Below are 18747 nucleotides of genomic sequence, written 5' to 3'. Positions count from 1 at the left end.
CTCTCTCTCATACCTTTCTTCCTCCTGTTAGTAATTAAAAACTCCATAAACGGTTGACTGCTAACTTGAGTTTTCATTTAGGAATTATATAGCTGAATTCCTTGGCGACCTTAACTTAATATATATCAGTCTTTTAAAGTGATTTCCATATCACATTGTGGCTGACCACACAGGAGTCTAAAGAATTCTCTCAATAAACTTCTGAATTTTCTTGCCTTTTTACTCTACCTTCTCACCACTTAGTCCCTTTTAACAGCTAACTCGGCTTAAAGACACAGCTGCTAGAACAAGTGAGTATAAAAAACTTCTTCTCCTCTTTTTTCCTTAAGTTAAATTGGAATCAGCAGTTTTTCTTTTTCTTCCCTTTAATCTGAAGGGGCAACTGGGTGGCTCAGTGGATTGAGAGCCAGGCCTAGAGACAGAAGGTCCTAGGTTCAAATCGGACCTCAGATACTTCCCAGCTGTGTGACTGATAGTTAGATAGAAAACAGCTGTTTTAAATCTCAGCAACAGGACCCTAAAGTCCTGGCTGGGAGAGGTGTTTCTAAATATCCTTTTCCTTAAGGAACAACTTCCTGGTTTAGAAAACAACAACAACAACAACAACAACAACAACAAATCCTTGTGGAAAGTTTTTTGCTTTGCCCTGCTCCCCATGTATTTTGTGAAGACTGTTAGAGAAATAATTATAAAATATACATATATATAAATGAGTACTACATTCTTTGACATTTATATGGCAGCTGAAGAATTAGGGGCATTGAGGATTGCAGGATACCTCCAATTTTTTATATTAATATGTACTGTAATTTTTGTACTCCTCAATACTATATTTAGAGATGTTAAAATGAAAAAAATTGAGGATAAAATGCAAGCCCAATTAGAAGATCTAAAATGTTTCTTACAGGATCAATTGGCAAACACCCACTCTACCAGAAACAGACCTGTTTCTGAACCTTTGAATGAGGAAATTTCCTTCCCTGAAATAGAGATGGAAAAAACCTTCCCTATAGCTCAGTTAACAGACTGCCTCTCTCGTATAGTGCAAATCTTGACTGAATTTAATCCCCAAAACCCTTCCCCTGCAATCCCAGTTTCTCATGTTCCCTCTCCTACAGAAAACCAAATTCCAACGCAGAGGAGATCTCATCCTCCTAGAGAAACCTAGGACAAAATGGGGATGTGGTGACTTTAAGACATAGGATACTGTTTACTCACCAAGAAATAAATGAATTTACACGAAATATCCCCACATATGAACAAGATCCCTTTCTAGTAACAAAAAAGATGGGAGACATATTTTTTTCAGTATAATCCGTCTTACAAGGACGTTGAGAACTTGCTACAGGCTTTTTTAACTGAACGTGAAAAAAATAAAATAATTGCTCATGTCAACAAAACCCGGGGGCATAATGCAGCACATTGGCCATCTCAGGATCCCAAATGGGACTATAACAATCCTGAGGATTATCTACAACTATACCGTTGTAGAGAGGCCATCCTTACAGCAATGAAGGAATGTGCACACAGTACAGATAAGTGGATGGAACTTGAAAAAATTAAGCAAAAGGAGGAAGAAACACCCTCCAGATTCATGGACAGAATAATCAAGTTTGGGGACAGATACCTGGATTGGGACCTAACTAAAGAAACTAGCTTAAGAAAAGTTAGAATGATCTTTGTCAATAACTCTTGCAAAGCAATTCAGAATTATTTTAGAACACAATGTCCAAGATGGTCAGAGATGGACCTGGAAGAATTGTGAAAAACAGCTATATATGTTTTAAAGGGAAACAAAGAAAAGGAAGAAGAAAATAATGATGACATGGAGGAAATGAAGAAAAAAATGAGATGTGTAATAGATAGGATAACTAAATTAGAAAGTGGGCATGATAATGAACCAACAACAATTGCCCCTCTCCAGAAATCTAATTATCAATCCATTACCTGCCATTTCTGTGGGAAGAAGAGCCACAATACGGTACAGTGTAGAGCTTTTCTCAAGATTATAGGAAGGAATACTCAGTTTAATAACAACTACATAAGTGATAATTATAGAAATAAATATAATTATGACAATGAAAACCACAAGTTTAGGAATGATGACTATAGGAATGGATATTGGGAAAATGATAACTCAAATGAAATAACTCCACAACAAAATATAAAAAATGGTGCTCGTCCAAAAAATACTCGAGGCGCGAATGCCCCTCAAGGGGGTGCCCTTCAGGGGGGCGCTTTTCAGGGGGGTGCCCAAGGAACTTCTCAAACACAATGAAGGTGTCCAGGGGTGGGGCTAGGGCACAGGAATCAGAGGATACAACTTTTGATTTTCCGGACCCTGATGTCCTACTACCCGTTGTTCCTATCCACTACCCCCCCCATACTAATGAACCCCATGTTACTTTAAAGGTAGGTAACACCTATTATGATTGTCTATTAGACACTAGAGCTTCCTGGTCTGTATTAAAGAGAACACCTGATTTACAATGTTATTCTGTTGGCTCAGAGAATGTAATGGGAGTATCAGGAATAACCCAAAGAGTTAAAAGACTTCCTTCTAGAATGGTGTCTGTAGGACCCCTAGAGGTACAACATTCCTTCCTTTTGAAATTCACACTATAGAAGTTTTAATATTAAAAATGTTGACAATGAAAAAAAAAGACAATGATGAGAAAACAGCAAAATGCAAAAACCTTCAAAGAATAAAAAAATTAGTTGAAACAAGCCTAACAAAAATTGAGAGAGAGAGGCATTGGATTCAAATCTAACTTCGGGTACTTATTAGATGTGTGACTTTGGGCAAATCACTTAATTCCCATTGCCTAGCACTTAATGCTCTTTCTAATTAGTTAATAATAAAAGAGGCACAAAAATCCACCAACGAGAAGAACTACACTTAAAAAAAAAACACTCAAAATTAAGTTAATGACTCCATGAGACATCAAGAAACAATAAAAGTTAAAAGAGAAGGAAAAAAATCAGAAAACGTGAAACATCTCAATGGAAAAAAAACAATCAATCTAGAAAATACATCAAGAGATAAAATTCCTGAAAGCCATGACCTTGAACCTAAATATCATATTTCAAGGAATTATAAAGGAAGACTGCCCCAATGTCCTAGAACCAGAGAGTAAAATAGAAATGGTAAGAATCTACTGATCATCTTCTGAAGGAGATCTCAAAATGAAAATCTTCAAGAACATCATAGCCAAATTCCAGAGCTCCAAGTTCAAGAAGATATTGCCAGAAAAGAAGACAAAGGAGCTAGGAATACAATTAAGAATAAGCTTCAAGGCAAAAGAGTACAATCCTTCAGGAGAATAAAATGGGTATTTAATAAAATAGAGGACTTTCAAGCATTCTTGAAGAAAACAAAAAACAAAATCTAACTCAAATAATACAAAACACAGTAAAAAAGGAAAATAAGGGGCTCAACAAGATTAAACTGTTTATATTCCTATGCGGGAATACATGTAAGTCCTAAAAAATTTGTCATTATTAAGGTAGTTTTAAGTTTCTACAAATACAGAAGGCATAGATGTGAGTCAGTTATGTTGGGATAATTTCAAAAAATAATGAAAATTTAAAGAGGGATGCACTGGAAGAAGGGGAAAATTATCTCACATAAAAGAAACATGTGAAGAGATTTTAACAGTGATAAGGAGTGGGAGGGGGAAGGAGAAATACTTGAACCATACCTCTTTCTGAATCAGTTCAAAGAGTGAAGAATACATACTCAGTTAATAATAGAAATAAAAATCTATCTTATCTAATTGAAAATGTAATAAAAAAAAGGAGTAATAAAAATATGGGTGAACTAAAGGAGGCTGTAGTCAGAAGTGAAGCAGACTTAAGAAGGGACAGAATAAAAAGAAATAAAGATACAATAGAAGAAAAAATGGAAGGGAGAGAATATATACAGTAATCATAACTGTGAATGGAATGAATTTACTCAGAATATGGAAGCAAGATAGCAAAATGTATTAGAAACCAAAAAAACAACTTATTATTGGTAAGAAATCAAGAGTTAAAAGAAAGGGCTGGGGAAGAATCTTATTGTTTAGCTGAGGTAAATAAGGCAAGAGTTGATAAAGGACTATAAAAGGACTATAAAAAAAGGACTATAAAACTGCATTTCCAAACCAGAAATACTACTATAAGGTCTGTATCCCAAAGAGACCAAAGAAAGAGAAAAGGACCTATTAGCTCAAAAATACTTAAAGTCGTTTTTAGTGGTATCATGGATGATTGTGATAGAATACCACTGCACTACAAAAAGTGACAAAAGGATGGTTTCAGAAAAGCCTGGGAAGATGGATATGAATTGATACTAAATTAAATAAGCAGAATCAAATTTTACACAAGAAGAGCAATAAGGTAATATTAAGAGGATTATTTAAAGCAATCACAAGGAAAAAAAATGCTATTTGCCTTTAGAGAAATCAACTCTGATGACAAATTATAATATTTTCACTGTTTTTCTCACTTTTTTTGGCAACATGGCTAATATGAAAATGTTTTACATGATTTCACATGTATATTGGTATCAGATTACTAGCCTTCTCAATGAAGAAGAGAAGGAAAGAATTCAGAACTCAATCATTAAGGAAAAAAATGTTAAGAATAAATTAACCAGGGTAGCTCAGGTAGTTCAGTGGATAGAAAACCAGGCCTACAGACAGAAGGTCCTTCCTAGCTGTTTGACTGTGGTCAAATCACTTAAACCTTATTGACTTGTCCTTACTGCTCTTCTGCCTTGGAATGGATAAGATGAAAAGTAATGAGTTTTTTTTTAAATAATAATCTAAAAAATATATAAAATAAAAATTGAATATAAAATCATAAGAACTATTTTTTGAAACAAGTTTTATAATTAACTTTTAAACCTAAATTCCTCATACCACAGTTTTATTGATTTCAAAAAATTTACCACATATAAACACAAAAATAGCGGTAAACCATTTGCATAAGCATTCTGATTTTCCATCATCAGTTTCTCCTCAAAGTTATTTGGAGAAAAGTAGAAACAAAAGACTGGTGCATTGGCAAGAGGAGGCTATCTACACTCTGTCCAGAAGTGTAATTATATTCCTACCAAGTATTCTGCCCTGATCAAATCACATCTCGAATACTGTGTTCAATTCTGAAAACATTTCAGGAAGGACATAAATAACCTAAGATATTCTTCAGATTAGCAAAGCATCTAAAGATCATGCCAATGAAGTTTAGCTGAAGGAACTTGGGGAAATAGCCTCAAGAAAAGGGATTAATATTTATGTTTAGTTTGAAAGGGCAAAATTGGCAACAAGTTTGGGACACATGCAAATTTAGCTTCATTTTCTTAATGAAAGGGTACCAGATCCCTCATATAGGTAGTCCTTAAGCAAAGCATGAATTATTAGCTCTGTTGTAAAAGGAACTACTGTTCAAATTAGCCTTGGACTAAATGGTCTCTGTGACCCCTAACACCTGAGATTCTGTAATATATCCCAAATACAGGATTTCTTTAAATACTTTTCCTGTTATTATAAAAGATTTCTAAAAATAAAATTTGAGTAAAATGAAAAACCTTAAAAAAAAAAAAGATTCCTTTAATTGCATGTAATTGGACCCTATGCAACTTACTTGTGTACAATTGTTACCAACTCCTCCACAGGACTGCCATTTAACAGAATATCCATTTTTACAAGGTCTGCAGTCTGATATCCAGCATCTTCATAATCAAAACTAATGGAGGAAACAACCATATGGTTAATATTTATATTTCCTACCAAACTATGCTTGAAAATGAGAAAATACAATACCGAAATACCTGGCTTCATATTAAAATATTTCATCTACATTCCCAGAAGGAGCATCTAAGAGGTAATGAGACAATCAGTTTTTATGAGACACAGTATTTCTACTGAATTGAATTCAGAAGGTGCTGTAGGATAAAGTGTGGAGCTAGAAGATAAGTTGTTCCACCTATTTTATTATACAGAGGAAGGCTATGAAGGTCAAGTAACAGAGTAAGGGGCATAGCTGGGATTTTTAACCTAGGCCCTTTGACTTCTAGATATGTATATCTATATATATGAGATGTGAGAGGTCAGTCCAACTTCCACAATCTAACTTCCACAATTTTAGAGATGAGGAAGCCAAGACCCAAAAATGATAATGGCCCAGTTCTAGGTCACACATGTGTACTGACACACAATGTACTGACCATGTTGTAATTTTGGATTTTAGCAGTTACGATATTTAGCTTTGTTGTTTGCTTTTCTATTAAAAAATGAGTTTCCTTTCACCTGCCCTTTTTATTTATCTAAAGAATTTTGTTCTTCCTGATAATACCACTTTCTGCATGAAGCTCAGCTCCTTATGCTCCCACCTAAAAATCATATCCCTGATAAAATATAAGCTCCATAAGGAAATGGATTGTTTAATTTCTCTTAACTATGCTGCCCCATGAGCCACAATATGAGATGAGAGAAAGATAACTACTTTTTAGCAGGAATGTTTGTTTGTTTTAACCCAGTAGATAAGGAAAATTTCTACTACAGATTTTGAGTTAGCACCCAACATCAAAAAAAAAAAAAATCTTTGACCCTTCAGTCTTGACACCCTCAAAACTAGTATTCTAAATTCTAGGCAGAAGGCTGATCAAGTTGTTCACATCTATCAATACTAAATAATAGCATATTAATAAAGAAGGTGTTAGTCCCTGTTTTATAGGCAACTGAGATTCTAAGCATTTAAGTGATTTGTCGTAATAACAGTTTTAAATTCTTATGAAATGGGTCTCATACTCAGGCCTTTCTAAAATCTTTTTTTTTTATATCATGCTGATTCTTCTAAGGACTTTACAGATGCTTTAAAGTCAAGACTTCTGCTTACATATTTATAAATCTTAATTTTCAAATTTTCATCATTTTATTTCTAGTCACTACAAAAATATAATTTCTAATTAAGCCTGGAATCAAGTTAAGATTCTCTAGATAAAGGTATTTAAAAAAAATATCACTTGAAAAATATTTTGTAATTTTCTCAAAACAAATCATAATAGGGAAAAAAATCTTAAGCATTTTATTTACATGATCCTTCAGTTGTATTTAAAGCTTTTTTTTTAGTATGAGTAGGTATCTCTAATCTGCTCAACAATTCCTCTTTTAGATCTGATACACTGTTATAAGGAATATGGAAACAAAAATGTTGCAAAAACAAAAGGTATTAATAATTTTAAAATATTTTTTTCATTATTACAAGGAATCCATAAAAAATAAACCTGTGGAGGTAGTAGGTGGCAAAGTGGATTGAGAGCCAGGCCTAGAGACAGGATGTCCTGAGGTTCAAATCTGACTGCAAGACACTTGTCTATATGACCTGAATGAGTCACTTAATCTCCCAAGTGCCTATCCCTTAGGATTCCTCCGCCTTTGAATTGATTCTAAGACAAAAAGGAAGGGTTTAAAGAAAAAAAAAGAAAAAAACCTGTATGACAGACTAATTGGAATAAACTCAACATAGAAAAAGGTAAAATAATCTGCTTTTGTAAAAGTTAGAGGTAGAACCTCACAATTACTCCAAAAAAACGGTAATCTTATTCACTTATTAGGAATTAGTGGAGAATGAGATATTCTGCCCAAGTTCATCTTTCACTAAAGATTGTTTATCAATTAATTATAGGGGGGAATTTTAGCTTTTTAGAAAGAATTTTTTCTAAAGTACATTATACATTCCCCTCACTTCTTAGTATACAATAAAGATAATCTTTTCTTTGATTTAGGATCTTTATTACTATAAAATACTGAATTATTGAGCTGCATGGTGCTGCTTGCTCCTAAAAGATGATAGGTAGCAGGCTGCTTTTGGTTTTATTGTTTCTCTGCCATCAATTGTATCTGCCTCTAGCCCTCCCCTACCACACCAATTTGCTGTTTTATATATATATATATATATATGCTTCTGAGAAGTCAGATAACAACACTTTGGTAGAACGAGGGAGAAAATACATAGGTTCTGACTGAGGACCTTATATCTCCCAATAACTAAGAATATAAAAATGTTGGAGCATAAACTCTGACACTGATATTATTTTATAATCCAAAATTTAGATTCTCATCTGTATTCCAGAAAACTGAAAGTGTCTGAGAATAATAACCATAGGTTAAAAAAAAAAAAGAATGCTATTATACTCTTAAAAGAAAATGTCTACAGTTGTTTCTCACAAAAATACTTACCTAGCATATCCAGAAGAAAGAGATTTCAAGGAATCATAAAAATCCACCACAATTTCATTCAAAGGGAAAAGGTATTTAAGCATAACTCGATTTTGATCAATAAACACCATATTTTTTTGAACTGCTCTTCGAGCCTAAAAAAACATAAAAATCTTAGTCACAAGTTACTTAAAAACTGATTACTAAAAATATGTAAATTCTATGCTTAAAATTCTAGTAAAACAAAGTGTTTTGTGGCTGGCAAAAATATAAAAATTTCATTAGCATCTTAATAACAAAATAGTCATAAGGGAAAGATCTAAATAGAAGGGGCCTGTACTCCCTCTAGGCTCATCTACACGTGAATAAATCACCCTTTCCTCAAAACTCTGTTAAGAATGATAGACTGGCCAAATTGGCAGAAAAGGAAAAGAATAAATGCTGGAGGGGATGCAGAAAAATAAAAATGCTAATGCAGAAATGCAGTGGAGTTGTGAACTGGTCTAATCATTGTAGAGAACAATTTGGACCTATGGCCAATGGGTTATAAAATTTTATGTACTACTATTAGGTCTGTAGTCCAAAGAAATCAAAGGGAAGAGGACCTATTTCTACTAAAATATTTAAAACTGTTCTTTTTGTGGTGGCACAGAATTAGAAACTGAGGAGAAACCCAATGATTGGGGAATGGCTAAAAAAGTTATTATATATGACTATGATAAAATGCTATTTTACTATAAGAAATAACAAGCAGGATGGTTTCAGAAAAACTTTATAAGTCTTTTATAAACCAATGCAAAGTGAAATGAGCAGAAACAAGGGAGCATTGCACATAGTAACAGCAATTTTGTAATGATGATTGAACTGTGAAAGACTCATAATGAAAAGGCTGTCTACTTCCAGAGACAACTAATGAACTATGAATGCATACTGAAGCATACTTTTTTCACTGTGTGTACATATGTGTGTTTCCCTTTGGGTGGAAATGTTTTACTTGATTTCACATGTACAAATGATAGCATATTGCTTGCCTTCTCACAGGGTAGATGGATGATGGGAGAGAATTTGGAATTCAATTTATTATAAAAATTCGTAATTTTAAAAAATATAGTTGGGAAATATTTAATGAAATAATAAATTTAAGAATAGTGATAATGATTTAGAGAGTACTCAAAAAGTCTTTAAAGTGTTTTATAACTTAAGAACCCAGGGAAATGAGGTGGCGTTTGCCTCTCAATTTTAGACTAAAAAAAAAATAGGCTCAGAAAATAATTAACCAGTAACAGAGTTGTAAAAGCACAAGGATGTAATCTAAATTCTGGTGTTCCTGATTCCATGGTCCCAAGATCACATATTTAGAGTTGGAAGGAACACAGAGTCACTAAGTCTAAACCTCTCAATTTATATATATATATATATATATATATATATATATATATATATATATATATATGGATACCAAAGCATAAAGAAATTAGATTACTTGCTCATGATCAGAGTTCAGATCATCTAGAAAATGAAGAAAATGAATATCACTCTCCTTTCTCCCAAATAATTCACAGTCAGGTTACCTGCTCCATTCAGGACTATTGGCTTTCAGTTCCCCACCCCTCCCTGCCTCATCCCAAAAGAATGATTTTTCTAAAATTTTATTACTAAATTTAAACAAAAGAAAAATAGAAGTGCATTTATAACTATATATATATATATGTATATATATATATATATGTATATAACTATTGGCATTTACAAAGTATATTAAGGTTTTCAAAGAACTTTATATACATAAAATCAGTTGAATTCCAATCAAAATGAGATGGATATCAGTTATCATTAATCTTGTCTTATAGATAAGGGAACTTGGCCCAGGAGAGTTAAGTGATTTGCCTAGGATCAAATAGCAAGTAAATGTCAAAAGATGGAATTCAAACCCAGGTCTTCCAAACTCCATGTTCATTGCTTACTTTATTATATCCCATCACCTGAACAGTAACAGTAATTCTAATAGAATTCAGTCTCTGAAATTTTGTCACATTTGCCTCCAAAATTTTCCATCTCTAAATAAACCTTTTATTAATGTTTCTTTTATATAATGAATGAAAGTATATGCTTATTTTAAACATTCTTTTTAAAATATGAATACATTTTTTATTAATAGTCAATTAAAAATGATAAAGTACTATTCTAAATCCAAGCAAAAGTTAGGTGAAGTAATAGAGTTAAGTATGTGATTGTATTCTGTGTATACCAGGCAAAGTGTCATTATTTTTCCAGTGTATTCATCTGGTGTTATAATGGTACCCAAAACAACTGGCTCCAAATATTCTGTTACTTTTGATTTATCAGGAAACTGGGCAGGGTTGATGATTGTAATTTCCTTTTCTCTGTATTCCTGAAAGTGGGGGAGAAAAAAAATCACTGACTTGAAAATATTCTCAATGCAGTCTTATAATTCAATTTTACTTTTCAAAAGTCACCTTTTTTTTTTTATTAGAATCAGAAATAACTTGGAATAGAAAGAATGCTAGACTTGAATCCTGGTCTGCAATTTATTTTCTACCTATGTAACCTTGAGCCAGTCATTTAAGCTCTCAAGGCCACAGTTTTCTCACTTGTGAAAGGTAGCAATTCACCTAGACCAGCACTGGCAAACATTTTTGAGTTTGGGTGCTCAAACTGCAACTTCAAGCTGCCTGTGAGCCCCCACACACATTACCCCAGAGAGTGGAGGGAGGAAGTGCTCACTTTGGGCAGCTGGGCAGAGGGGCAGGGCATGTGAAAAAATGTCCCCAGGCTCTGGGAAGAATGGGAAGAGAGCAGCCGCCTCTGTGCTAGCTGGGTACATGTGTCAATACTTCACCAAGGCTAATGATATTTATTACCTTCCAATTAGAAAGGCATAATCCTAGGACCTCTAGAGTTTTGAAAGTTCTCTGCATTGCTTTCAGTTACTACGCAACACTAAATCCCAAATTTATAATCCTTAATTTGATAATTTATAATTACAATTATTATTAATAAACCCTTACCTTCCATTTTAGAATCAACACTATATATTAGTTCCAAGGCAGAAAAGCAGTAAGGGCTAGGCAATGGGGATTAAGTAACTTGCCAAGGGTCACACAGCTAAGAAGTATCTGAGGCCAAATTTGAACCCAGGACCATCTCAAGGTCTGACTCAATCCACTGAGCCACCCAGCTATCCCCCTTTATAGTTCATTATTGATATACATATAACACACACATAAGAAAGCATTTTAAAGGTACTACCAATTATTTCATGCCTTCCATGTAGACATTGAAAAGCAAAGTGTATTATGATCTAATATTTAGTTTGCCCCTACAATAGTCATGCAAATAATTACCAATTAATAAGTAGTAATAAGATAATTTCCCTCCCATTCAGATCTATAATTTAATGTGGTAAAGTAATGGCTTTTAAAGCTTTAAGTTTGAGTAGCTATCTGTAACCTCAATATTAACTACATTGTTTGGCACATAAAGACCTTTTATAATCTGCCTTGAGTCTGTTTTATTTTTCAAAATGATTACTCTGTCCTCCTCATATATTCTAAATCCCCACCAAATCAGGTTACTTGCTGCTTCCTAAACACGAAACATTACATCTCCTACCTGTTCTTTGTACAAGCTGTCCCCATCCCTGGAATATTCTCTCACTTTGTACCTCTTCAATTCTGGCTTCCTTCAATGATAAGATCCAAGTAATACTACCAGCAAGAAGCCTATCCTGATATCACTAGATGTTAAGCATGCCTCCCTCTTCAAGTCCAAAAGCATCTTGTATTTACTGTATCTATTTTCTGTGAATATGCAGCTACCCCTGCTTCAAATATAAGCTCATTGAAGGGCTTATTTTTATAGTCAATCAACTGACAAGAGTGCCTGGCCCATAAGCAGACATTTAATAAATGCTTGATGATGACTGAATTATTGTTTTGTACAAATACTCCACCAATGCAGATAATCTTTCTGTAATTATAGTCTGAGAAAAAATTTGTCCTCTTGAAAATTTGGTTAAGTCAACCATGATAAATATATCATTAAATCTTCATCTATCCACTAATAGCATTCAGAGCAAATGTATAGCTTAAATATATTTATAGGATACAAGAAAGAACTTGCTCAAAAGACTACAAAGAAGGAACTCACTGCCCCTTATGGTTGACCCTGAAAGTTATCATTCTCTGCCATGTTTTTCACTTTTTATCAAAAGTAATAAATCTTTATTTTTATTTCCAATTAGAACACCATTTTTCTAGGCAAATCTACATTTTTCCCAGTAAAAGATTTCAATGAAAAATACTTTTATGGAATGCATGGAACTGTTTTAAGTTAAAAGTTGGGATAAGATCTATGTTAAACAGTTAGGTAGAATTCTTAGAACTTAGCTCTTCCCTAATTAACAATAAGAGTTCTAGGGAGCAGATAGGTGGCTCAGTGGATTGAGAGATAGGCCTAGAGATGGGAGGTTCTGGGTTCAAATCTAGCTTCAGACACTTCCTAGCTATGTGACCCTAGGCAAGTCACTTAAACCCCATTGCCCAGCCCTTACTGTTGTTCTTAGAACCAATATGTTAGGTAAAGGTTTAAAAACAAAAACCTTAGAGTTCTATAAAGTATTGTTCCTATTCTTTATTTTACTGATAAGAAAGACAAAGCTAATTTGCTCTTCATCAGTTATAATTCAAAATTGACTTTACATTTCCAACTACTACAATACAGAATATTTAATTATATTGCAAGTGCTATGAATTTCAAGATCAGAAATTTCAAGTACCTTTATTAACTTGGCTGATGAAAGAACAGCTTTATAAGGAACAGTAGGTGTAGTCAAAATAACAGAAGCATTATATTCTTGCTCTAACCGTTGATTAAAAACTTCCATGTGTAGGAGACCAAGAAACCCCAACCTTGGAGGAAAACAAAAAAATCAAAATTGTCACTCCAATTGCATAAACCCTTAATGCTCATTTTAAGTGCTATTTTAAATCATTTTTTTTAAAGCCATCAATATATACAACTTAACCAATGTCTAATTAGTTGCCAGATCTCATAATTTTTCTATATAATCTCTTGCATCCATCCCTTTTTCTCCATTTATATGGATGCCACTTTAGTTTATACCCTTCCTAAACAATTTAAATAGCTTTCTAATTGATCTATTTCCAGTCTCTTCCCTCTTTTATTCATCATTCAGAGCTCTCTGGCAAATATGTGTCATGTCATTGTTCCATAAGCTCAAAAAGCTCTAATCACTCCCTCTGGACTAGAATCAAATATAAACTCGTGAATTTGACATTTAATGCATTTCACAATCTGGCTTGAACACAACTTTCCAGCTTTTTTACATATTTTTTCAGCCCAGCCAAAATGTCATTCTTGTGGCTTCTTACATAGTACACTGCATTTCCCAACTCCATACCTTTCTTTGCACAAGTTGTTTCCCATGGAAGGGAGAGAAATGGACTCTTTCCCCACTTCTGTCTCTAAAAATCCCAAATTTCTTTCAAAGGTCAGATCAGAAGCCACTTCCAATGGAAGGCTGTTTCTGATACCCTCTCTCAGTTGCTAGTTACTTCTCCACAAATGTATATGTTATCTCTTCTACAGAACATAAGCTCCTTAAGGGCAAGGAATTGGTCTTCTGTCTTTGCATTCCTAGTGTTTCACAAAGCTCAGGGCTACTAGTCAATGATTAATAATGCGTTACTGATTAAAACTCTCATTAAAAAATAGATAATGAATCTTACCTCCAACCAGCACCTAAGGCAAGGCTACTATCCCGATGTACCATCACACTGGAATCATTTAATGTCAGTTTTTCTATAGCACTCTTCAAATTATTATATTCAGATTGGTCTATGGGGTACATTCCTATGAAAATATTTAATAAAATGTTTCATTTGACACACTGAAAAGCTTAGTCTAAGACATAATACCACATACATTAATCCTACATCACAAACTTTTTTCCCCATGTTTTACTAGATATTCCTCGATTTGTCTAAAAGTCTGTAAATAAATTTATGCTAGAATATCATCCTAACTTTACACTAGCACCCTACCAATCAACTATCATATAACATTCACTACCTACCAACTAAAATATTTCTATCAATGTTGAGGAAATAAAATTTAGGAAAGGGATTCTTATAAAAATAAATCACACTGCATATTTCTCAAAGATTACAAAGTAGATATTCTATAACAAATTTGTATCAGCCTCTAAAAAAAGTTGTAAGGAAGATGTTTTGTAAACTGTCAAATGCTATGTACAATATTTTATAAAGAATAGTGAAAACTAATGCAGTTGATTCTTGGTACCACAAGAAAGATTACCCAAAATGAGAACAGGCAATTGCTCCAATTTACTGACAGTATCCTGAAATGTGTTTTATTTATAGATTGAGATTTCTTTAATCTTCCTTGAAAATAGCTTATTATCTTAGCGAGAAAACCCTTTGGAAACCCTAAACTCTGCTCCAGAAATACTATTCAGTTAGATGTTTTATTAGTCTGAAAAAAAAAACAAAAAAAAACACAGCTTATTTCCAGTATGTCATCTTCAGAAAACGGAACAGTGTAAACTACAAAGTCTTCCAGTTCTGATTAGATCAATACTTTTCAAGTGACTTCCATTAAGTCATTATTTAAAAAAGAATTGCCACTCTAAAGCACAGGTTTAAATCTTAGGTGAAAAATATTTGATAAAGCTATACATGTGTACAATTCGATCTGTTTTATTATCTCATGCCTATGTTTCTCTTCATGAGAAAAATCCCCCCCAAAAAAGTAATAAGAATAAATTCTTCTCTAATCCTGTTAACAAGATATTCTGCTTGTTTCTATTATAAGCAAACATTACTTATACATTATACATTATTCTACATTACAATTATTTTGAAGCATTCTGATTTCACCTAGCCTTGAAGTCAGGAATAGCCAGTTTCAAGACCAAAGTTCTCTCATACCTATCTATTGGGTGACCAGATAAGTCATTTAACTTATAAGTGCCTTGTGTTACATTCTTGCATTGGTAGAAGGCCTTTCTATCCTAGGACTTCCCTAGACCCCCAATCAAACTTATAATGCTATCATAAGGTATTTATTTCCTTAGAACAAAAGCTGAATTAAATTTAGTAAATAGGTTTTAGCATTTCAGAACTTATTTATTGGGATATTCTAGGTAATATGCTTTGATAATAAAAGTTTAAAAATCACTATATGTATTTAATCTCTTTTAAAACTACTTAAATATTAAAATATTTCATTAGGTGGAACAAAAATCTATGTCACAATTATTCTTGCTGTATAGTATAATTAAGAATAAAATAACTGCTCTAATTTTTTGAACTTGTGAACACCTCACCTGCAAAAACCATTGGTTTCGCTGACTTAAACCCAGGCAAGGGTTCCACTGGTTGTTTATGTAAATATAATGTATCTCCTATTTGAGCTTCAGTGACATCTTTCATCCCAGCAATCAGATAGCCCACCTGTCCTGCATAGCTAAATAAAATTAGCATTATATGGAATATTGTGTACAGTTTAAGAATACCCCACTCCTGCAGCTCAATTCTTTACATTTATAACCATTAATTCTTCTAATACAGAAAAAAACATCTCTATTTCAAATCATTTGTCCTTGAAGCAACCAATGGCTCCGTTCTTGTAATATGAAGTAGATCTCTATGCCAAAGCCTCCAGTAAAGCTCTCTTTAATATTATTTTCCTCCACCAACAGAATATTCAACATAAAAAAATCCCCAACACCATTCCCTTTCAGTAAGTCTATTTCCTCTTTCCAAAAGAAAACAGGTAGAAATTAATACTTAAGATACTGAGAATAACTGTGAAGATGGCTTGTGACAGTTATTTCCCCATGCAGAATATGAAAATAAAAGGAAATCCAAGGCAGAAAGAAAACCCACTATGACTCATTAGATAAATGCTACTGCTAAGGAGCTGACTGAGAATGCACAATTAATTGACTTTCCAAGTTACTATTCAGTGTCAAGACTTAAATCCAGGTGTTCCTGACTCCAAGCTCAGCATCTGAGTTCTTGATCCACTATACTACACTAACTTTCTCCATTAGGAATAATGTTACACATTAAGTATACTAAAAGGAACAACTAGTGCCAATGTTTTCTTTCATATATACAACTTAAAAAAAGAGAAGCAAACTACATGAGACAAAATACCATAGATTTAGTCAAAAAATAAGAAAGAAAAAGGCAAGCTACTAGATATTTCCTGGGCTTATGTTTTTAAGATCATTGTAACTCAATCATGAAAAATTGTGATATTTAGAATTTTGCCATGAGGAATGATCTTTGTATAATTTTAGACCTTTCTATAACTCATTGAAATAATATTCTCTGGGCAATTATTAACTATAATCACAAAAATATAATCACAGAATTAATATTCTGAGAAAAGGAATTTTAAAGTGATCATCCAACCCAATCCTAAAATTTTTCATTAAGTGAACTTAAAGGGATCACATAATTTGCAAAATATAGAATATGACCACCACCTCAGTCTTTTCAATGCAATTCCATGGTACTATATTGAGTTGTCTTTAAGAATTTCTCCAAACATTCCAGCTTAATTTTTTTTTAAATTTTTAATGCTATTTCACAAAAATGAATTTATCAATAAGACTAAATACAAATTTTTAAACTGAAAATTCAGCTATTCTTGCAGATAAAAATTTTACTAAAACTCTTTGTAGCATTGATTACTTACAGTTTCTGAGTTAGTTGTTCATCTGGGCTTAGAATTCCAACTTCATTAACTTCATAAATTTTCTCTGTATGAGCAGATACAATCTTATTTCCTTTGGAAACAATTCCATCAAATAGTGCTACATTAGCTATAACGCCCCTATACTGGTCAAAAGTAGAATCAAATACCAAAGCCTTCAGGGGATTTTCTCGATTTGCTTTTGGCCTATCAAACATATAAAATAAAAATAAAAACTCCACTACATGCATACACACACATATAGAAATATATTTTAAAATATGCTAAAGATCATGTCATCAGTACAAGGAATTCCCTCTACTGACACAAATCAGCAATTAATCTATTGCATACTTTTAGAAAGACTAAAACAAATACTCACGGAGCTATTCTTTCAATGACTGCTTGAAGAACTTTTTCAACATTTGTTCCTAGTTTAGCAGAAATCTAACAAAAAGAATATAAAATATGATAAATTTTAAAGAAAAAATATTTGGCAATATAGCTATTATTTATTGAATTCTTAATATCTGCTAGAATATATAGCTTATTTGTAACATCTCATAAAGAAAGATAACAACTAGTATCAGTTCCTAAGGAGAAGCAGTAGAAGAAAAGTATAAAAACTGGATGACAAAAGATGGGAAAAATTAACAAAGATTTCAACAATGTAATATTTTCCCATCAATGACAGTAGAATACCACATTTGGATTGTTAACATTAAAGTCTCTAATCTATTATATAAGGAAGCAGAAATGGCATTAAAGCAATATTGGAGAAGGAATGCAACTGTGTTTCAAAAATTAATTCTAAAGGGGCAGTTGAGTGGCTCAGTGGATAAGCCAGATCTAGAGATGAGAGGTTTTAGGTTCAAATCTGGCCTCAGACACTTCCCAGTTGTGTGACCCTGGGCAGGTCACTTAATCCCAATTGCTTTCCCTTACTACTCTTCTGCCTTAGAACCAATACATGGTATTGATTCTAAGAGGGAAGGTAAGGGTTTTAAAAAATCAATTCTAAAGATCCATAAAAAAGAAAAAAACACAGACATAATAATTTTTAAAACAATCCAAAACTTCAAAGAATAATTTACTCACATATTTAGACCCATTTTTGATGCAGTATATGAAGGAGTCAATCTTTCATAAATGTACCATATAAAAGACTTCATCCTTCTAGGCACATAATTAAATGAAGATAAAGAGAATCTAAGTACTATACTTGTTGAAAATAAAAAGTATTTATTTTGGAAAAAGCAAACTGTATCTTTAAGGGCTCTTCTCTGATAAAGTGTATCCTGTGCCAACTTAACATTGTACAAGATACCTTCAAAGAGGCAACACTGAAAATTTGAAGATCCTAATTAACAGGATCAAAAGAGAAATAAAACAAGAAGATGCATGCCTACAAAAAAAATACCTGGCTCAATCATGTATACTATCACTACAGAATTCAAAAGAAAGACTTCACTACAGATAGTAGGGTTTTTTTAAGGACCATATGCAGATGACACTACATTATGCAACATTCAACAAAGTCATTTGAATATTGCCTTGTTAAGCCTTCTTAATGAAATTTCAATTACTAAAGTTCAACAACTACTTACAGGAAAAAGAAACAAGTAAATGAATGCTAGTTGTCTGGGCAGTGACAGGATGTTAGAGGGGAAGTCCACAGAGCTAGTTCATTTATAGGTTTTTGTTTTTTTGTTTTTAAACATTATTTTATTTGGTCATTTCCAAACATTATTCATTGGAGACAAAGATCATTTTC

The 18747-nt window shown here is 32.9% G+C and overlaps 1 protein-coding gene across 1 annotated transcript in view; it reads right to left on the bottom strand.

Annotated features, from left to right (window-relative positions):
* The window catches only part of GUF1 (GTP binding elongation factor GUF1), a 39671-nt gene that overhangs the window by 8292 nt on the left and 12632 nt on the right, over positions 1-18747 (bottom strand). The window contains exons 7-14 of the mRNA XM_001372735.5: positions 17356-17420; positions 16977-17180; positions 15595-15734; positions 13976-14099; positions 13003-13135; positions 10453-10596; positions 8226-8359; positions 5629-5730 (exon numbers count right to left, since the gene is read on the bottom strand). Of these exons, the coding sequence (XP_001372772.3) occupies positions 5629-5730; positions 8226-8359; positions 10453-10596; positions 13003-13135; positions 13976-14099; positions 15595-15734; positions 16977-17180; positions 17356-17420 (1046 nt within the window). The remainder of the gene's footprint in view (positions 1-5628; positions 5731-8225; positions 8360-10452; positions 10597-13002; positions 13136-13975; positions 14100-15594; positions 15735-16976; positions 17181-17355; positions 17421-18747) is intronic.

Source organism: Monodelphis domestica, chromosome 6 (genome assembly GCF_027887165.1).
Source record: "Monodelphis domestica isolate mMonDom1 chromosome 6, mMonDom1.pri, whole genome shotgun sequence".
NCBI classification, from domain to species: Eukaryota; Metazoa; Chordata; class Mammalia; order Didelphimorphia; family Didelphidae; genus Monodelphis; species Monodelphis domestica.
Note: the sequence above shows the minus strand (reverse complement) of the source record. Positions and strands in the feature narration are given on the sequence as shown.